We start from the raw sequence: 22,743 nt of genomic DNA on the forward strand, positions 1-22,743 counted from the left end.
TCACCACATGCCATTCTCAGGAAAGCCAGAACTTTGCTGGAGGCCAAGGATGCACTTGGAGGTCAGTAACTTATCTCCCTCGCCCACATCAGGTGTTAATTACAGAGGCCAGCCTTATTCATCTTTACATATTCACTCACTGCATCTCACAGTGTGTGAATGGTGAATGCTCAGGATGTGTTTGTGATTTGCAGTAATAAATGAACAAGTATGGAAAAGTTACTGGTAAGAGAGCCTTCCTGTTTGAGGACCTCGTTGTAACAGAGAGATTATTTCCAGCAATATGGATTTTTCACCAACTCAGATGACAGACCCAAAGGCTTAAATCTCAGTACTTTAAGTGAAAAATAAAATCTGTATGAACTCTTCTTCATGGGTACTGATGTGCAACGACTTGTGTTATTAAATGTTGGAATGAAATATAACCGGTTTTCTTAAAATATAAAGGGAAGTATAATTCTAGCACCTCCTGTATCTTTTGGCATAGGTATAACAATCAGTTACATTTCAAGGCACATGCATCATTGTCTCTCATGTAGTCATGGCCAAAACCTCTTATCTCAAAAAGATAGTACACACTGTGCTTGGGATATCACCTCTGTAGAAAGGTTATGTTATCACAATAATATATTTAAATCTGCATATTGAAATTATTGTAAAATTCCCTAATTTTTTTAGAAAATATTAAAAGTTGCCTATTTTATGTGGCTATTTTCTTTTCCTTGTATTTATTACAATTAAGAATCAATTCCTTTTCTCTGAATAACCATTCCCAAACCATTACTCTTGAGTCTCTCCTCACATACCCAGGTTAACAAAATTATTCAGTGTAGTGTTTCTTTTTCTTGCTTATTTATGATTAAGTATATTGCTCCAGTTTAATTAGCAAGATAGGAATCCTTTAGATGTTAAACAAGAAAATAAATTAAAAGGTCATTTGCAGTAACTGAAGCTCACACAGAGCTAGTTGACTTGTTTCCATATGCTGTATCTAATTCTGGTACTCAAATTGTAAAATAGGGTTTTATTTGACCAAAATAATCAGTCCTTGTAACCCTTTTCTTCTTTCCCAGCCCCTTTGCTTTTACCCTCTCTGAAGCCAAGATGTCACTGAAAAATGAGCCAAGAGTAAATACTTCTGCGCTGCAGAAAATTGCCGCTGACATGAGTAATTTGATAGAAAATCTGGACACGAGGGAGCTCCACTTCGAGGGAGAGGAGGTGGAATATGACACATTTCCCAGTGATCCCAAGATCCAGGAAGGTAAAGATTGATGGTCTGAGCAGGGAGAAGAGAGTTTATCAGGGTCGTTGGCAGAGCATTAGAAATAACCAGCAAATGCTAAATCTTTTATGGCACTAGATGTTCTCTTGCTGTAGCATATTATGATTCTTAAAAAAGATGCCCATAAAAGGCATGTTATGGTGATATGTATTCTTGCAATATCATTGTATCCTTGCAATAACTTTATTTACTTACTTATTTTTTAGTGTATATCCCTTTCTCTGCTATTTATAAGACTCAAGGATTTAAGGAGCCTAATATACAGACGTATCTCTCCGGCTGTCCAATAAAAGCCCAAGTTCTGGAAGTGGAGCGCTTTACATCTACAACAAGGGTCAGAGCATTTATAGACTCACCTTGTATTAGTCAATGTATACAAATTAACACATTGACTTCCATTTTCCTTCCTCCTAGCTATGACTGTTTTTAGCTTTTATTTGTTTTTAAATCACTTCCAAGTCCTCATCCTCTCTCAAGTGTTTGCTTCCTTTCCATTTAGGCTTTATTCTCATACGCCTCTTTCCCCATTATGGAAAATGCTTCCTTTCCACATGGCTCTCTCCCTCCTTTTCCAGCATCTGGTCCTTCCTCTCGTCCCTTCAGGACTAGAATACCTTCATGAGTCCCAGGTTACTGTCCTCTCTGTGGTTTCCTTACCTCTAGCACATCTTCATAGGCAATCCCTTCATTGAAACTCCCCAAATTACTCCAATTCCTAATAATTCCAGTAATTCTGATGTGCTTTGACAGAAGTGACACTTGGCTGAGGTTTCAGAGCTGATAGCTGCACCACCGGGTTTCAAACCCTTAAAATCTTCAAAAAGGATGTGATAGGCTGTTTCCATTGTACCAGACTGCCTCACAATTGCTAAGAAGTTTACAGAATTTCAGGTTTATGTGAAGGGGATAAAACTTGGCCTTTGCAATGTTTTGTAAATGTTCAGTTTTCTTAGATTGAGACATACAATCCTAAGAAATAGGGCAGTCTGCCTAAGTTTTGTACTTTTTATTATTTATTTGATTCATTTTTTTTTAATTGAGCATTTTTTACCTGCATGTGAAGTTTCTGGCCACTCTGAGTTTCCCTGGATCCTCTCTGGTAAGGATGCAGGATGATGCCTGTAATGCTGGCCAAGGCGAAAGGCAGCATATAATATTGAACTCCGGAACTAAGTTCCTTCAACTTCTGGTTGTACTAACTGTCCATATCTTAACTAGAGGTAAAGCAGGTGCTAGATTTGAGTATTTATCAGTGATATGGTTGGATTCCAGATGTAAGAGCACAAGTTACAGTGATTCTTGTGCTCTTGTTTTATATACTACATCTACAGAGTGGTCATGTTTTAGACGTTTGCAAAATATGCCAGACATCATTTATGATGGCACCAGGTCAGAATCACTCATGGGCTTGCTGACACCAGAGCCCAGATAAACCAGCAGAGTAGGAGACATTACTCTCCCCCACCCAACATTTATGAGCCTGGCAGGGGCCAGTGTCCTCTAGGTTGTCCAGAGCACCCCCGCCCCTGCCCCCATATACACCATAGTAGCTTCTTCAAGATCTCCTGTGCTTTATACTCATCCCCCCATGTCTCCTGACACCTTCTTCTATATCAAAACTCCTATCTCCCAGGTCTGTTAGCTCTTCTGATTGAAAAATTCATTAGTCACCAAGATGTATTTGTATTTTAATAAGAAACACTTAAAATTTTTTAAATGGGAATTCATTTTTGTTAATAGTTGGATTTTGTGTGTAGGAAGATCTTTTGCTCCTTTCCTTCTAATCATCTTGCATCTTCCTGATCACTGGTGATGCTTTAGGATGGGGAAATATTGTAAATAAGGATGGACCTTGGAATGCATTTCAGAAAGAGAAGGCTTTAATGTCATTTGGGAAGGACAAGAAGTGGGCTAAGATCATGCTCCAGAAACCATTTCCTCCAGCTTCCCTCTCACCTTCCCATTGTCACTACTTATACTTTTGTTCAACCCCCTGATGGACTTAAGCTTGTCTTCACTCACTGTCCCCTTTACCTGGTTTCTTGTTTCAGGTTTGTGCAAGTGCATGTGTGTGAATGTGCACACAGGTGTGTTTGTGTGTGTGTATTTGGAGCAATAGGGTTTATAGGAGTTTGTCTTTGGCATGAGTCAGTTTGTCTTATGTATATTAAAGGTGAACCTTTAAGAGAATATAATTTTGTAATCAATTGTTTTTGAAAACATTTTGCTTAAGTATTTGCATGAAATAAGTAGGCTGGATTTAAGGGTACTTGCATGTTTCTTATTAATCAGCTGCTGTTCATTGAGAGATTTTGGGATCTTTGTTGTTATCTAAAATAAAAAACATTTTTATGTATCACTGTAGGTACCAAGTATCAATCTTTACACTATTGAATTAACACACGGGGAATTTAAATGGCAAGTGAAGAGGAAGTTCAAGCACTTTCAAGAGTTTCACAGAGAGCTGCTAAAGTACAAAGCCTTTATCCGAATTCCCATTCCCACCAAGAGGTAATGGTTTCAGAATTAATTATGAATTTATCCCAGTATACAAGTTGGGTAGAAAGAGTACTTTATTCATTTTATGGATCCATGGTTGTTGCATATTATCTATTAAGTAGGCTCTTCTAAAAATAAACCATTTCATGAAATATATGGGAGTCATGGTTCAAAGAGTAATCTAATAAATGTTCGCATTGTGTTTGCATGTTTTAGGCACACCTTTAGAAGACAGAATGTCAAAGAAGAGCCGCGAGAGATGCCAGCTTTGCCCCGTTCATCTGAAAACATGATCAGGGAGGAACAGTTCTTTGGTCGAAGGGTAAGTCTTCTCACTGTTCTTGTTCTGAACATATTTTGTGGTGCTGTAGGGCAGGGTGAGCCTGGCTGCAGTTTCTGTCACTCCCTGATCCATCACCCAGACTGATTTTGTTTCTCTAGAACTAGTTAGGCAGCCCTGTCTTTCTCAAGCCATTCTGCCCCTGGGGGTGGGGGTTGCATTTTCTGAGAAGCAGGAGAAGGTTTCTGGCTGGGAGTGACTTTATGAAGAAAAAGTCCCCTGCAGGATCCTCTTTGGGCTTGTTGTCAGTCAAGATTGAGCTCATAATTAAGAATTTTGAGGTCTACTCTTTAAAAAATGACATATTTCCACACACTTGCTTTAGAATTTATAGTAGCTTGTCCTAGATATATGTCAAATCTCATTCCCAAACTATAGATGGAGCAGTCAGGGTCTGAGAAGAGTAGTACAGAGTATACAGACATGCACAATAGTAGGACAGAGACCTCAGGAGGCCTGCTGTGCTTCAGTGATATGTGCTGCAGAGGGGAGATTAATTTTTTATATTAGAAAATTAGCAAGTGTAAATATCAGTTCTGTCTGGTAATCTCAAACTTTTATGTTCTAAAATGGATGTTTGATTTCTCCTTTGTAGTTGTTATCATATTTAAAATCCTTTCAGGGCTCTGCAATAAATGTTTTCTATAATATTGAGATATGTAAAATTCTACGGTTTGGAGTTATTGTGTGTGCATGTATGAGACCATTTGAAAATGATAACCTGTGGCTTTGACATTTAGTGCTTCAGCATGTAGCATGGTTGGTATGATTGACATTCCCCCCTCCCACACTTCACCATGTTTCAAATCAGCTTATAACTTAATAGAAGATCTCTTTGTTTTAGCCTCTCCCCCCTTTTTTTCCCCTGAAAGTTGTTAAAAATTATAGTATATCTTCTAGTAAATTCAGTGTTAGAATTGAGGAAATTCAGGGTTTTGATAAAATCAACAAATCCCTTAAAAACACTTACTTTGGGCAAGTCCTGTGCTAGTAACATTGAAAGATTAAGAGTATATGACTTGTCAGCAGCTTATAAAAGACCTAAGCATGTGAAAAGTTAAATAGCAAGAAGAGGTTTAAATAATGGTCCAAGGGAACTATGGAAATAATTCCTTAATGCCATTCAGGATTCCTTGTCCAGTAATAATATGAATTAATAATTGAATAACCTACAGAAGTTAAGATGAAACAAGAATATCACATCATTGTCACTAACTGTTTACAATTTTCTATAGTATGATGATGTTATCACTTACTGAAAATATTTGCATTACAGAAACAACTGGAAGATTACTTGACAAAGTTACTAAAAATGCCCATGTATAAAAACTATCATGCAACAGTAAGTACTACTCAGTGATTTAAATTTTGAAATACTTTGTTAAATTGTCAGTTGTCAGCTAAATTTTGGATCACATTATTAACACAAGTACTTGTATCCTCTTTGGCATTATTCCTTGAGTTAAAATAAATGAAATGAATATAAAATAGATTTGATAGCAAGGACCTAATTTATGGTGATGCTATTTAAAAATGTGAAATATAATAATATGTGTATAACTCTGGATTTAAGTGAACTTGAAATGCTGCTACAGGCTATATTATCTAGAGATCAACCTCCTTTTCTCCTCAGGCTTTCAGAATAATGTCCAAAGGCATTTCTAACCCTAAAGAAGAAACATTGAGTAGGAAGTAATGAAAACAGTTGAGTGGAGTTGATTACTCAAAGATTATACAGACCATACCGCAACTGCCATCTGATTGGCCTGAGATGCTTATAAAAGGCCTGTGTTTTCATGTGAAAGTGAGAAGCATGGGAAAAGCTAAAGAGAGAAAAAAGTAAAAACCTCTGGGAAATAAGAGAAAAGAAAGAAAAGGCGGTGGGGTTGAGAAGCAGCTGGGAGGCACACAGCCAGCAAACAGAAGGGAGTAGGCTGTACAGAAGGTATCAGAAAACAAGAGCTCTGCCCTGTTACTTGAAATTGGAGTGTTTTTAAAGGATTAGTCTTCAATTATACAAAGGTCCAGATAACTGAGAATGTACTGGATTATATCTTTGTGTCTTTATTAGGTTTAAACTGTATTGGTATGGGGTTGAATGTGTATGCATACAGTCTATGCCCAGAATTTGAGAGTAGGTGCAATTACAATTTGGCCTTTAGTTGAGAGAATGGCATCCTATAAACACATAAATGAGAGGAAGCAAGAGTGCATTGTCTCTGGATATATTTGGTGACCTGCTGCACTTCTGCTGCCTACCAGTCCATTATTTGGAGGTTGGGGCATCTACCCAGATGGTCCCAGGGCCAAGCCATGGCCCACTTTCTGCAGCAGCTTGCATTGTGTTATTCTATAGACTTGAGGGACCTTCTTTAGTTTCATAATTGTGGAGAAGTTTTAGCAGGGAAACCAGCAATTTGGGTTCAAACAGAGGATCTCAAGAGAAGGACGATGGAAAGGACTCCTTGCCTTCTAGGACTCAGGAATGTGCATCTTTGCAAGAAGATAACAAATGAGGACATTAGTGCTGCTAGTACTACAAATGTTGCTTCCCGTTGTGTTCTCTGAAATCAGATGTTTTCTTTAATAGAGAATTATTCAAATGCATGCTAGTACTAGAATGCAATAATTTTCCATCTGTTTTACTTTTCTGCCTGCCAAAACTTTACTTTTACTATTTGTATTGCCTCCAGAACAGTACTTGCTGAATTTAGTCTTCTCTTTCTTCTTTTTCTATTTCTTTTCTAAATACATTTGGGTCTAATGTTGATTTTAAAATGTTTACAGTCTTTTTTAATGCTCATTTTCTTTTTCAATCATAAATTTTTTTTCAAAGTTGAGCCATATTGTGTTTAAAAATTCCAGAATGTCTTCTAAACATTTCCTTTGAAAGGGTGTAACTACAGGGGGGAAATATTTCCCCAGCCTGGGACAAAATACCTTTGAAACCAAAATCAGTCAAAGGGAGAAATAAAGTGGGAGAAATCTGTTTATTGCTTACAAGCAGTTGTCCACTTCTGCTCACCCCTGTCTCTTGCAACCCAGCTGCAAAAAGGAGCCCCATCTAACCTCTCAATTCCAGATATGCCATTGCTCACCCACATAATCACCTACTGAAAATGGACATGGACTACTTCTCTCCATCCCTTGGAAACATCTATTGATATGGAGATAAACTAAGAGCAGGCAAGAGATTCTAGAACTACTGTAATTTTACCCACAGCCCACCCCTCTAAAAATCTCACCTCAAAATCTGCTCATACCCCATCTTCTACCAAGGCCCTGTGTGAGAAAACTGGCGTGTTGTAACCAAACTAACATACAATAGCAACAGCAATAAAATCATGATAATTCTTAAGCCAGGGGATTCAACTAAATTCAAAGTCCTATGCATATTAAGTCCACAGCTTGCCCATTCCACAGGCTGTCAGTAGCTGAACAGGTAGGAAGTTCAGAGCAATCATCATACGGCAGCTGCAGGCAGGGGGTGGGTCCTGGCCATAAGGACTGTAAAAGAAAATCATCTTAAGGGCTGTAAGATACATGTTTTAATTACACCGACATAGGCAAATCTTGCCATCAGGTAGGATGCATGCAACAGAGTGGTCCTGTGATAGGACAGTGGCAGGACTGGGATCTCGTCCTGGTCTAGTATACCAGACTTTCACCCTCCTCCCTGTGGGAGTTACAGATGGGTCAGTTTACAGGGCTATGGAGGTGCATGCACTGGCCGTAAAGATAAAACAAATTTCCCCGTAAGATGTTCTTACCTCCTGGATGTTTTGGGTACACTAGAATGATCTTTGGGGGCCACTCTGTGTTACTCCAGGAACACAAAGGAGGCCAGCTTCCAGGCCTTTTCCCCAAGGTGTCGAAAGGGCCAGCCATCACTGGTCCATATGTTGGAATGTCCAGGACCATGTCCACTCAACAGTGTCTCCGTGGTTTAATGCAGTTGGGGCTGGTAGCAGCTTGTTGCTTTGCTGGCCATATCCTGGCTTCAACAGCTCCTCTTTGGTTTTCATGTAGATTTGTATAGGAGAGGCAGCAATGTATGTTAGCATGTCCACAGGGTTAAGGCTCCTTTTTGTGGCTTCTCATTCAAATGCCATAGCATTGTCTATAAGTGAACTGACCAGCCCTGTAGACTATTGGTGTCTGACTTCAGGCCAGATATCAACAAACCATTGTACCTCTCTATCGTGCCTGCCCCAGTAGGATTATATGGTACATGAAATTTCCACTTTATTCCTAATTGCTGCACCCATTCTAGTTAACACATGCCTGGTAAAGTAGGTGCCTTGATTGCTCTCAATCACCTGCCGGCGGCCATAAGCTGCAAAGAGATGCTCTAGACCCCTTTTGGTCATTTACTGATCTGCAAGACATGCAGAAAAAGCAACCAGAAGTTCAGTTGCTGTGTCCACCCAAGTCATGACTTACCAATATCCTTCTGATACGGGCAGAGACCCAATACAGTCTATCTGCCACCTGACAAGGGTTATCGGCCCCTTTACTATTGTCCCATGTTGCTACAGGACTCAGTGTAAGTCCCTCTTAGAGCACACAAAACACTCTTTCCAGGTTGTGCTGATTTCATCAAAGGTCAACAGCAAGCCCCACCAATGAACTACAGCCCATTGTCTTTTGCCCCATGTGCAACAAACGCTGATATAACCATTGGGCTACATCAGAGGCAGGTTTTCCTTCTAGCTGACACACCTGGGCCAATGTGTCTGCTTAATCATTCTCTGGGGTTGCCAAAGGCAAATGGCCAGTCACATGATATACAGTAACAGTCTTAGTCTGACCAGAGACCCATAGGTCTTGCCACAACTCTTGCACCCCAAGGGGCCAGTGACCAACCATCCAGTTGGCATGGTACCATGTCTGTAGCTACAGGGTCAAGCCCTGATAGACGGCCTAGCTGCCAGTGCAGACAACTATAGGGAAGGCTCCTAGGTGATCACAAGCCATACTGCCCACAGCTAAGCCTATTGACTGCTCTTCCCCTCTCTGTCCTCCATCTATATTGTCTCAGTCTTAAGATGGAAAGCCACAGCCCTCCACTTTGGGGACTGCCCATGACTGAAGCCATATGTATAACAAGCATCTTCAGGTATAGGGGCCTTTCCCTCCTGATAAGGACTCTTGGCTACCAATGGCTCAAAAACAAGTTCTTCCTGCTTTCCACTGGTATATGTCACTGGCCCAAATAGCACTGGAGTTCTCCACTTAAGGAGCTAGTGGAGAGGGTGCTACACTGCTGTGAATACATGCCCCATTTGGCCAGTGTAGGTGTCTGTGCCACACCACTCTGTGGCCTTTGGGTCCAGTCTCACACTCACCCCATGACGGGATGGGTGGTTATTACCTTGGTTGGAGCTGTTCCAGTGATGGGCTCCATAGCCAGCAAGGCATGGTACACAGCAGCCAGTTGCTTCTTTATCATCAGGGTGTACCAGACCTCTGCTTCTTTCCATAGTTGTGACCAGAATCCAATAGGTTGGCATGTCCATTTAAGCTGCTGCCGAAGACCCCATCCATAACCATCTTCAGTTACATGAACTTCCAGCTCACATGCCTAGAAGGCCTTGACTGCCTGCTTGGCAGCAGTAAAAGCAGCTGCACATGTCTCATCCCAGTCCCACCTGATGCCCTTTCATACCAACCAGGATAAGGGCTTCAGAATTTGTGCCAAGTGTGGGATGAACACTCTCCAGTAGCCCAAAAGACCCAGAAACTCTTGTAAGACTGTCACAGTGTTAGGGGTAGGGAAAGCCTGGACCTTGTCTATGACTGCTTCAAGAATAACTTTAGTTTTACCCAACCAGACAACCCCCAGAAATTCTGACAAACCAGTTCCCTGAACCTTGGTGCTGTTCACAGCCCATCCTTTCTCCTGTACGTATTGCAGCAGTCTAGTTACTACTCCTTCTAAATCTGCAAGAGAATCAGACATGAGCTTCATATCATTAATGTAGTGATACACTTGCACCATTTGCAGTTTATTCTATGTGGCCAAGTCCTGGGCTACAAGTCCGTGACAAATGGTGGGACTGTGGAGGTATCCCTGTGGAAGGACAGTGAATGTCCACTGCTGGCCTTCCCACATGAAGGCAAACTGTTCCTGACTTTCCTGTGCTGTGTCAATAGAGAAGAAAACATTAACAAGGTCCACAACATAATGATATGTCCCTAGTTCAGGACTGAGTGTGTCCATAAGGGCTACCATACAGGGGACAGCAGCATGCAAAGGGGGTGTGACTTAATTCAATTCCCTGTAATCCATGGTTATATGTCAGGAGCCGTCCAGCTTTTTCACTGGCCACACCAGGGAATTAAAAGGACTATGAGTGGGCTTTATGATGCTCACCTTCTCCAACTGCTATAGAGTTTCTCCAATTTCCTTGTGTCCTACAGACAATTTATACTGTTTAGTATTTGTCATTTGCTGAGGTACAAGAAGAGCTTCAGGTGGGTGCTTAGCATGTCCCCTCAGAACTGCCTTTACCACATGTACCCTCAGTCTGAACTCACTGGCAGTGGTCTGTAACCACAGGCCCTGCAGGATATCTATGCCCAAAATATATTCTGGGATGGGAGAAATGTACACAGTATACTCCTTTGGAGGTAAACACCCTATCCGCAATGGGATTTGGGCTTTCTTTACTCTAATTGCCTTACCCCCATAGCCATCTATCACAGTAGGGGTCCCAGGAAAATGCTCAGGGTTGCCATGAATCAGAGAAACATTTAGCTCCTGTGTCCACCAGTGCCAGGACACATTGTACATTCATGGGGGACCAATGAATTGCTAATTCTATATGTGGTCTCCAGGGCCCACCTCATCTCCCAAGCTGGGAGCCTTGAACCCCCCTCAGTCAAACTGTGATGCCCAATCTTCCTCCTGTTACAGCAAGGGCCCAGGTAGAGCCTGAAGACTGTCCCCCACAATGTCTTGAAGGGACACAAGCCACACAGGGGGTTTTGCCTCCAGCTTCTGTGTCCTGGACCTCAGTGGCTAGAACCTGGAACTAGTGACCTGTCTTCTCAATAACTGTCTGGCTTTAATTGGTGCCACAGTTCTAACAAGATCCTATTGGGATGCTCATCAAGTTTTTCTTTCACTACCCCTGCCTTTATATATCAATGTACATCTGGGTCCTCGAGACCTTCACGGGGCCCTTTGCACCTCTCCTTTCAGTCATAGCCTGTACTTCCTTCTGTGCTTTTATTGTTTCAACCTCCCTCAGATCTGCTAACATACGAGTAGCCTCACTTAAATGGGTTGCCCTATGTGGGGGGCAAGAATAGTCAATAGGGACCTAGAGAGAGATGGAGAAGCTATATGGAGCACCAGATTTCTCATTCCTATAGTGAACAACTCCTCATCAGGGCCCTGGTGGTCCATATTACAGATGATATTTTTCATGCCCAGCTCCCATAACACCTGCTGGAGCTCTGCATATGTTTTCCAGCTAGTGGGTAAGTATGGTAAATCACCCTGATTAGCCCAAAGTGCCCTCATAGCTGCTGTCAGCCCATCCAGAAGCACCTTATTTCCTGCAGTGTGATGGGCACTTTGCAACTGCTGCCAGAGGGAGTGGTGAGTCATCAGGGAAGCCAGTCTACCCATTTCATAGTGTGACACAACAATGTTTTCTACCCGCATATCCCAGAGACGCAAAAGCCATGCAGGCAGAGGTTACGACGGCTTCTGCCAAAACCAGACTCTCATGTCCAACAGTTCATCCTGGGTAGAGGGGTGAAAGAGTGCTCCACAACCTGGAGGGGGGGGTGCAGCCCCTCCCCTGAGGAGCCTGCAGTTGTGTTTTCATTTTCTTAATTACAACCGGGCAGGCCTTTAGTATGGGAGAGGCTGGTGCCTCGGTCGGTGGCCTCAGCAACAGATCAGCCCTCAGCCCACCCCCTCATCCTCCCTGAACATCTTCTCTACCATCTCCATGGCTAAAGGCACTGCTCTTTCTTTTCCCTCCCCAACAACTTCCTGCAATGCAGATTCTCCAGCTGCCTCCTCCCTCGCTGCTTTTGTATCTTTGAGGAGTATAACCTGTGTTCTCAATAACTGTCTCTTTTTTAAGGACATCCCACAGGTCATCACCCAGCTCCTCCAAGCAATGCTGAAGTGTGTCTCTCTCCTCTATAACCTTTCCACTGTCTCTAGAAACAGACATCCCACAGTCCGGGCTGCTACACAACCACTCAGGGCCTCAAAGGAGTCTTCTATCTGAGGGAGGGCTAATTACACAGCTTCTGGTGTCTTCACCCTTCCCCAATTCTGGAGAAGGCCCCACCCCTCTAGGAGGTGCTTTATGCTAGACCAGTTCCCCACTAGGGGCTCCCCAATTGAAAGCCCCACAGATAGGGGGCTCCCTGGTGCAGCTGCACCCTCCACCACTGCAGCCACTGTGGCCTGCCCACCATACACAGTGAGGTTTCGGGCATCTCCCCACCATCTCTAGGGGCAGCCCTCCTGAGGGACACACCCATGAAGACAGATTTCAGGTTCAGAGGTCCTGCCAACTACCACCAGACATAACTCTGGGGGGAAAATATTTTCCCAGCCCAGGACAAAATACCTTTGAAACCAAAATCAATCAAAGGGAGAAATAAAAGTGGGAGAAACCCGTTTATTGTTTATAAGCAATTGTCCACTTATGCTCATATGTGTCCCTCGTGACCTGGCTGCAGAAAGGGGCCCCACCCAACCTCTCTAATCCAGTTATGCCCACCCTCCCCCATGTAATCACCTGTTGGTATGGAAATGGACTATTTCTCTCCACCCCTGGGAAACACCTATTTATATGGAGATGAATTAAGGCCAGGGGAAAGATTCTGGAAATATTGCAATTTTAGGTCAAAGGAAAAATCTGCTTATAACTGACTGAATATATGTTGCTCACCACTTTTGATGACTGCTTGGATTATTCCACCCAACAGTGATTCAAATATAGGATATAATTTAATCTATCTTAATTCCCTAACATTATTTTCCTTTCATGCTAAATATAGTCTGGACTAGAAACTAGATTTGCTATGAGGCCCTGGCCTCATATTTCTGAAATTAGATTGGCATCTATGTGTCTCCTTTAATAATTATAAGAAATATGAAGATTGTCTGCAAAAAGCACAATAAAAGTTGTTTTTATATAATCACATGTAATTAATTTGTATTTTTATGAGTGTACAATGAACCTACTTTCAGTTAATTTGGGTCCGTAGGACAATAGGATCATGGATCACAGGTGAAAGGATCAGATAAGATCGTGTTTCCAATGTCAATAAAATTTCAGTGAAATTAGACATGGACAGCTCTTTCTTCTTTTATATGGTCATTGGCTGGATTAATATTTAGATTACTACATTTTCCTGCAGAAGTACAAAGACTTTTTTTGCTTTTATTCCTTTTTTCCTCCTTGAGGCTCTGAAAAACAAAGCATCCTAGTGTTTTAGTGGATTTAACATCAGATACTTCCCTCAGATTATTGGTAATTCATTTTGTTTTCTTTACTCGTTTGCAAAATGGAGGTAAATGTATTTGGCCTCTTCTCAAAGCATAAATATGTTTTTTAAAAATAGAAAGAAAAAAAGAAATATTTGCTCAATGCACAATAACATCAAATCTCAAACAGGCTCCCTTATTTGTTCTGAATTTTATAGTGCTGGCTATAATACCAAACTCATTTGGTTAGCATTATAATTAGTAACTGGAAAATGCTTATCTTCCAGAGAATTTAAAGGAAAAGTCATTAGGAGCAGTAAATATACTTTTTAGACTGAAGATTAAAATCTAGAAATGGAACAAAACACATGATTTCAATGAGAAGGTCCTCAATTGATAGAATGATAATACTAACTTCAAGTCAATTCTCTAACTCAGATTTCTTACATCCAAGACGATGATTTCTACCTAATGACCATCTTGGAGATAAGTATTCTAAGGATAGGCATCCCACAGATTAATAAAACTGAGTTCAACTGTCCTTGCTTTGTAAGATGAATAAATTTAGCTTGAGGGGAGGAATGGGTAATGGCTAAAGATGTACACCGTGTTTCCATGCCAACAGAGAAAAGCTGTACTTATTTAAATAACTACATCTGCAAATTTAAGGAAGTATTGTCATTCTCATGACTGAGTCTTAGAGTTGGGAGAGTCCCCAGGCCTTGGTCCAGCATCTCAGTTTCCTCACAGATGAGACGTCATCTCTGAAGCTGTGCTGTTTTACCTGGAAGGCAGCCTTCCCTGGAGTAGTTGAACCTTCCTCCCACCATCAGGGCACTACCCAACCTGATGCTCCTATTATCTTCCTTGCTTCCGAGAATTTCCCACTTGTCCACCTGGCTTGGATTTTTGCTACCTGAGGAATAATGGGGGGCTCTGAGCATCCGTTTTGTCTTCTAATACAGAGATGGGCTGGAGCAGCAGTGGGTATGTGATTGCCAGGTAACTTCCAGGGCCTGCTGTTACCCTTAGGGTTAGTTGCTTTTCCCTTGGCATGGGAACCCTTTGCTTCTCTGTTTCCCTATTATTAGATTACACTTTTCACAAGTTCCTTTGGAAAAAAAGAAAAAAGGTACTTATTCAAGAGCTCAGTAAGCCCTATGTAATCAGGCTAAATTGATCATCAAATTCTTGTTCCTGAGAATCACCTGCACAAATGGAGAAGGAAATTCTTATCACTGAAAATACACCGAGAAGTTTAGACAACACTGTCTTTGTTACATTTCAAATTGTCTTATTTAGGTTTGCTTCTAAATTGATCTTAACACATTTACTTTCAATCTGATAGATCTGTATTAGAACATACATTGCCAGAAATTTTTTTTTCTCTGTAGTAGAGCTAGTTCTTTCTTGAAATCTCTCTTTAGTCAAACTTTTTACTAAACCATTAGCATAATTTTAAATTTCATATTAATGCTTTGATTTAAATTTAATGCTTTAAATTAACAACTTTACATTTTCTGCATTAATAATGTATGCTTTTATATTTAGATGAAATTCTTTACACTTAGCATTTTTGTTATGATATTCTAAAGTTATGATTCCTGAATTATTTCAAAGAATATTTCTGTTGTTACTATTTGATAAGAGCTATGTAACTAAGAAAACATCCAAGTATTAGGGAAGTGGTTTCCTTGATTGAAAAAATTTAAAGGAGAAGTCATTAGGAGCAGTAAATATACTTTTTAGACTGAAGATTAAAATCTAGAAATGGAACAAAACACATGATAGTTCTTTCTTGTTCATGAGAATCGCCTGCAAGGAACTGAAATGAAAGGAAACTTTTCATTTCCTATTCTTTCATTCAACTGTTAGTAACTTTGAATAAATCAGTTAGAACTCTGCAGTAGTTTCTTCCAGTGTAAACTAGGATTGACATTTTCTCTGTTTCTTAGAGATAAAATGAGAAGTTGTGGCTTAGGATTCTATATCATTTTGGATTTTATGGCTCAGTGTCTTTTCTAATAACATATTGTTTACCACATTTTCTAATTAGAAAGCATTTCCACAAATCAGGTTAAAAATATATGATACTGAATCACCATGTCTTATAGAAGAAGTGAAATGTAAAGACCTTGACTTTTAAAATCCTTATAAAAATTGCAATATGAAGATATGTTTGATTTGGGGTTTTTAAGTTCTTTTGAATTTTAAATACTTCCTCAAATAATCCCAAGAAAGAAATGTAAGCTTTTAATTGGCTCTCCAAGGACTGACAGCTCTGAAAGATTTGTAATTTTTCTCTTACAAGATTAATATTAGATTATTTCCAATCACATATACAAAACTTTAAAGGAAAACTGTTTCATTTATTAATTTCATTTACAAGCCCATATCAAATCCCATTTCCTCTGAGAATCAACACCTTCCCTCTATAACTCTGTATCTGCTTTCACATGCACCTGTTAGGGTTCTTCCCCCAGGACTTTGTGGATGTGGAATGTTTTCTATTCTGGTTACCCCTCTGTTTCCTGGTTCCAGGAGCATATCTAAAAAGGCCTTAAAAATTATATTGAATTCGCATTTTAGTATGCATTAAGTTTTGATAGAATACAGCAGTGCTTACTCATTAATGTATTATCTATGACTTTTCATTACACAGTAGTTTAAGTATATGGTTCACAAAGCCTAAAATATTTACTGTCTGACTCTTTGCATTGAAAGTTTGTCTACCCCTGCTCTAAATCTCTGTTTCCTCTGTGTACTATGGGGCCAATAGCACCTATTTCAGAGAGGTTTGGGATAACGTCTGACAAATGCTTGTACGGGCCAACACATAGATAGTAAGTGCTAAGTAAATGTTAGCCTTGGATGTTGCTATTATAATGTTTATAGTTTTAAATTTTGTGATAATTTATACTGTGAAGGTGGGCATAAAATTCTCTTCCTTTCTACTTACTGAAAATAGAATTATTTTCATTTTACAATTACATGTAATTGATTTATTTTATTGTAGTCTATAGTGTTAGAATACCCTGGTTATTCCTGATATTCAAAGACCTCCCTAAGCCTACTTTGAGTTTTAAACTATTAAAATTTGAGGAAGTATTTAAAATTCAAATACACCTCTACCTACTTTGCCATTTGATATTCCGTTTCTCTCATCTTACTCACGCTAGCCCAACTCTACATCCACTGACCTGACACCTTTCCTGTGCTGTTTCTCCGTTCTCCCGCTCCCACATGCCATATCTAGTCCACCTTCCAGAAACTAACAGCAACATCACTTTCTTCAAACAATCATTTTTTTACATTTATATGTATGCCATGCCACATAATCCCCGTTCCCCAACAACAATAAAAAACACAGAAGAACTCTTCATGACCTTGAGCATTTTGTCTCTACATCTTAAAGCACACATCACTTTCTTGGTTGTGTTTTGGTTATGTATATATTCCTAATCTGTATCCTTTCAAGGTAATACCATTGTTATTGATCTGTGTGCAGTCTGTCGAGTACCCCAGGCATGCTTACATGTAGCAGTACGTGTTTTTTTTAATGCATAAATTTCTTTTTCTGATTTCTAAAGTATGGATTTTGGATCTCTTTCCAGACAGAATTCCTTGATATAAGCCAGCTGTCTTTCATCCATGATTTGGGACCAAAGGGCATGTAAGTTCCAGTGTTGAACCTTTAAAGGGAAGTGTGAAAGTTGATAAGCATTACATTTGATTTATTGGCATGCCATGGTGATGTAGCTCACCTTGCTTTAGTGTGAGCTTCTTGCCTCCCCAACATAGAGCAACTGAAGGGATCTATTTAAACAAAACAAAATATCTTCCTGTATTAAACAAGGGTAGCGTCTGCTCCACCCTCTTTCTTGGTGCTGATAGCACAGATTTCCTCTAATCTGACAGTAGGAATGTTTAATAGCAGTAGCAAATACAATGTATGGGACAATGCTTTAAAAATCAAATATATTGCATATTTGGAAGTTGCTAAGAGGGTAGATCTCAAAAGATCTCATCACAAGGAGACAGAATTTGTAACCACATGTGGTGGTGAATGTTAACTAGACTTAGTGTGGTGATAATTTCTCAATATATATAAATACCAAATCTATGTGTTGTTAATATGAAACTAATATAATGTTATATGTTTAAATTGTATCTCAATTTAAAAATATCAGATATACAAGATCTCTTCTTCTAATCACTTATAAAGTTGTTTATCACTCATTTTCAGGGCTAAAAATAATTGTGTAAAATATATGTTATATAGTGAGATTGGAATTTACTTAACGATTATTTTCCTTCACATAATGAGATCCTGATGTTATAAACAGCTTAACTTTTTAAACAAAGGATATTGTTAGTAATTGTTTCAGAAGTTTTCTTCTTTTAGCTGTATTGTTCTTTCCTTTCGCATCTTTGAAAATCAAGATATTTTTCTTTCCAAAATAAGTAAGTAGCTTTGCTTTTTCTTTAGCATGACTTGGTTCTAGAACTAAATGAAGGGATGCAGAAAAACCCTAGAATTGTGGGTGAGTACCTCCAATGGTCTCAGTGGCAGCTGAACTGTCCCCGTGCAGGCATTTGGCAACATGTGGGGTCTTTTCCAGGCTGGCACAATGACTGGAGGGAACACTGAGGATGTGAGCCAGGAGGCAGGATGCTCAAAGTCCTGGAGTGGATCTAACAGAGTTATGCTGTCCAAAATACCAACAGGCATACATTTGACTAGGTGCTTTAAAATATTAGCTGCTTGAGTATCTAACCAGAAATACGGTGATAAGCTATTTGTGTGGCAAGGAGGTAAGAGCAGGAAGTAAAGGACTGTCAGAATGAAAGTTTATTTAGTCCCAATTGATAAATTGTATCAGCTAAGTGTGAGTTGGAAATTTGAAGATAATGGGTTAATTTGATGTCTCTTTCAGAGAAGGTATGATAATGAAAAGATCCGGGGGACACAGAATTCCAGGCTTGAATTGCTGTGGCCAGGGAAGAGCCTGCTACCGCTGGTCAAAAAGGTAGGACTTAGGAGTGTTGTGTATTTGTTTTAATAAGCTGGATATTTGGGGAATTTTCACATACTTGTTTCAATTATAAATCAATTATAAATCCTTTGAAAGTCGTGGCAGAGCAAATTTTAAATTATTTTAATTTCCAAGTTGTAGCATTCATGTAAACATTCTAACTCAAGCCTGGACTTGCAGGCAGAGTGTGCAAATTATATTATATACTTAGAAACCCAATGGGCCATACGACTCAAAAATTGGTCAAACTAAAAACATATATTAATAACTAATAAGCACAAGTAAATATGCTCAAACCACTAATGTAAATCAAAACCATGAGATACAACTTCACACCCATTGGATGACTATAATAAACTAGATGGACCATAATAGGTGTTAACAAGGATGTAGAGAAATTGGAACCCTCATACTTTGCTGGTAGAAGTCCTGGAGTGTATCTAACAGATCCAAAATGGTGCAGCCACTCTGGAAATAGTGTGACAGTTCCTCAAATTGTTAAACACAGAGTTACCATATGCCCCAGCAATTCCACTCCTAGGTATTTACCCACGAGATTTGAAGAATATGTCTATATCAAAACCTATACATGAATTTTCATAGCAGCATTATTCAGAATAGCCAAAAAAATGTAAACAACTCAAATGTTTGTCAACTGATGAATGGTTAAACAAATGTAGTATATACATCTGATGGAATATTATTTGGCCATTAAAAGGCACAAGGACAACTAATAGGATGGGATTTTGTTCTGGGTTGATAAAAATACCTAATTGTGCAACTTTGTGATTTTATTAAAAGCCACTGAATTAGATGCTTTTAAAGGGTGAGTTTTATGATATATGAATTAATCTGAACAAAATTTTGAGAAATTTAGTGAAAAAAAGGGCATGAAGACTGATCATGAATGAACCTTGAAAACATTATGCCAAGTGAAAAAAGCCAGAGCAACTATGCCAGAATCAACAAATCTGTAGAGATGGGGTAGATTAGTGATTTCCAGGGGCTGGAGGAAGAGGATTACAAGTTAACTGCTAATGGGTATACAGTTTCTTTTTGGGTGGTAAAAATATTCTGGAACTAGATATTAGTGGGGATGATGCACAATTTTGCAAATATACTAAAAACCCACTAAACTGGACATTTAGAAAAACTTTAAAAAAAAATAAGAAAAATTGATCAGACTTCAGAGGTGATAATTTTATTTATTTGTGAGTATGTGCATTATAGTAACTGATACAGAGAATTTTATACCAAACTCAAGACTCCTTGTGGCGCAATATTCTCATCTGATTCTTATTTGTGTCCTCAAAGCATTTATCACAATCTTTTGAACATAATAGACAGTAGCTATTTGTATAATAATTTGTTGGGAATTTGAAAAAAATATTAAGAAATCTACATTCCCCAGCCTTGAAAAAGATACATGAGTTCATGTGTAAATAAATATGAAACTAATCTATGTGTGTATTAAAAATATATAAGCTCTAACCTGGGCTCTACCTTTAAACATATTTAAGATACACTACCAGCAAACAATATACTACCAACATTAAGTTGGGCTCTTATTTTCTGGATATTGAAAGGATAGAAGAAATTACAAAGAAAACATCAAGAGATAAGACTAGAGAAATGGAAAATTTCAGTGTTATAAAAAAACCTAGAATAAAAAGGAAAATAATAAAACTAGAAGATACTGTTTTCAAATAAACTGCTGCAACATATAAATGTCCCCCATAAACTAGGGGTATAAGTAACATCACAGGGAATTCAGAGACTCCCACTTGATGTCTTCCCCCTATTCTCTCATCCCCCACTCCTGGGGATTACTTAGACCAAAAGCTGGAAGGAGTATAAGCTAGCCTTTCCCTACCCCTGCTGCCTGCCCCGCGCCATGCCTATATGGGAGGCCTGTCCTCCCAGCCCACTGGGGAACCTCACACAGATTCCTCCTGGCACCTCTCCCCAGTCATCACCTTTGTGTAAGCTAACTGCAACATGCCAAATGTAAGATTTCAGACTGCAAGCCCCTGGCGAGTCTCTGACTGCCAGCTTGCTCTGGGCTGCCTAAGCTGCCTGCCTGTGTGCAGAGCAGGCTAGGCGCATTTATAGCCCCCAGGAGTAGCGCTCAGCCAAGAGCTGTGGGAAGATTCTGCAGCAAGTTCTTGTCTCCCATCTCCCGGGGTTCCCCAGCAGATGGCAGGTTTACAGCCTACCTGCCCTCAATAAAATACATGCAGATACATCCTTGATGGTTCCCTTCTTGCTCCACCTTCCTGTCCTTCCCCACCACTGCTCCCAATAAGCTCCCTAATAATCCTTTCTATAAACTATCACATCCTTGTCTCAGAGTTGACTTCTGGGGCAACCCAACCGAAGATATCCACTCAAGAAATGGAAGCGTTGGTCTGGACTGATTAGTCATTTCTTAAGTGTCAGATGTTTGCCAGATTGTGTTCTAGCAGCTGTGAAAATGGGAAGAAAGATAAAGTCTCGGCTCTCACAGAGCCCCATTAGATGGGGGATGATAGAAAAGTTGACCAGCAACATAAATGGTATCAATGCAGGTGGTGGTCAATGGAAAAAGAAGGCAGTGGGATGCTGAGGGACATGGGAAGAAAAGGGAGTGGTAACTCCAGCAGGCAAAGAACCTCTTTGAGAAGGGCAGCCAGAAAACATGGGGGGAAGGCTTTGTTATATAAAAGAAATATACCTTCTGTACTCTTTAAACTTTGGGTTAAATCAGCACTCAGTCAGGGCAGTCTAAAAAGATATGATCCTCCCTGGAATAAAATGTGTATCATTTTAAATTGTGTAAATATTTCCATGAAGATTGAAGCCTTGGTTCCATATTAATAAGTATTTTTCTGAGTTATATTTGTGAGGTGAAAAAAAGATCAATACCAAATAAAAAGATATAGCTGACAGAATTAGTTTAGAAAGTTTCCCACAGTAGTGGAAAGCTCTTGGTGTCGTCTCAGCAGAAGGTACTATTAAGGGTGACATATTCCTAACCCTCTCTTTGTTATCTTTGTATGCATAAAAAACATTCTGATTGGAGTCTAGTAACCATAATGTTGCTCATGTAATTGTAGATTAATGATACCAAAACAAAAAAATTTTTTAATTAAAAAAACATTCTGATCACTTTCTTATTTATTCTATATTAACAAATGCAGATAAAGCAAACGGGCAACTAAACTTTCAACGAGACTCCTAATGACCTTTCTCAGGCATGAATAAAAAGAAAAAATGGAAAAAGGACAAATACAGCAAACATTTCTTCCCCCAAGTTAAAATATCTGCTTAAACAGCACATCTATTCAGCAACTTCTCTGTACCTGGTAATGGACTAGATATTAAGTGTCTTATCTCGAATAATGTCTATAGAGAAAGAGATACAGATTTTAAGAAATAAATTTAGCATTTACTTTACTGAATCATAAGCCATACCAAGAATTAAAATTGTTAGACAGTGACAATGTCTAAATGCTTTCATTTACTCTCTGGAACCTCTTTGTGCAACCATTACATGGGCCAGAGGGTTTTAGTGCCTGAAGACATGCTCTGAGATGTCAAATATTATTCCAGGCCCTAGGCAGAGACCAATGGGTAGGACATACACATTTTCTGCTCTCATGGATATTACTTTCTAGTGGAGGAGACAGACAATAAACAAGCAGACCAGTAAAATAATTCCAGATCATGATAAATGCAATGAGGAAGGTAAGCATGCTGGAGTAGGGCTCTGGGGTGGGGACGGCTGTTTCAGACTGAGTTGCCCGGGAAGGCTTCCTTGTGGAGGAAAGTTTAAGCAGAGTTGATTGACGGGAAGGGGCCATCCATGACAGGAGCTGTAAGAAACATTCCATGTGGAGAAATAGCAAATGTAGAAGCCCCAAGAAGAACAAGCTTGTCAAGTCTGAGGAACAGCCAGACCAACGCAGTGGACGCAAAGAGTAGATAAGGTGTGAAGGTGATGGCTGGCTGCTTGAATGCCACAGCAAGTACAAACGTGTGCGAGCTGGGCATTTCTGCTGTCTTCATTTTATGGAACTAGACCTGGGGTTTAGTTACCCAAGTTCACAAAACCAGGTGGCAGAGCTGGAACTGGAGC

The 22,743-nt window shown here is 39.7% G+C and overlaps 1 protein-coding gene across 7 annotated transcripts in view; it reads left to right on the plus strand.

The window, feature by feature from the left end:
* The window catches only part of PLD1 (phospholipase D1), a 225,204-nt gene that overhangs the window by 74,871 nt on the left and 127,590 nt on the right, over positions 1-22,743 (plus strand). For all 7 annotated transcript variants that reach the window (XR_012129383.1, XM_037003125.2, XM_073232089.1 and 4 more), the window contains 7 exons: positions 1,074-1,264; positions 1,492-1,619; positions 3,651-3,796; positions 4,001-4,106; positions 5,401-5,466; positions 17,205-17,263; positions 18,528-18,620. Coding sequence is in view for 6 of the 7 variants with exons in the window: in XM_073232089.1 (XP_073088190.1) it covers positions 1,074-1,264; positions 1,492-1,619; positions 3,651-3,796; positions 4,001-4,106; positions 5,401-5,466; positions 17,205-17,263; positions 18,528-18,620 (789 nt within the window). In the remaining variant the exon portion in view is untranslated. The remainder of the gene's footprint in view (positions 1-1,073; positions 1,265-1,491; positions 1,620-3,650; positions 3,797-4,000; positions 4,107-5,400; positions 5,467-17,204; positions 17,264-18,527; positions 18,621-22,743) is intronic.

The sequence above is a fragment of the Manis javanica genome, chromosome 3 (assembly GCF_040802235.1).
Source record: "Manis javanica isolate MJ-LG chromosome 3, MJ_LKY, whole genome shotgun sequence".
In the NCBI taxonomy this organism is placed as follows: Eukaryota; Metazoa; Chordata; class Mammalia; order Pholidota; family Manidae; genus Manis; species Manis javanica.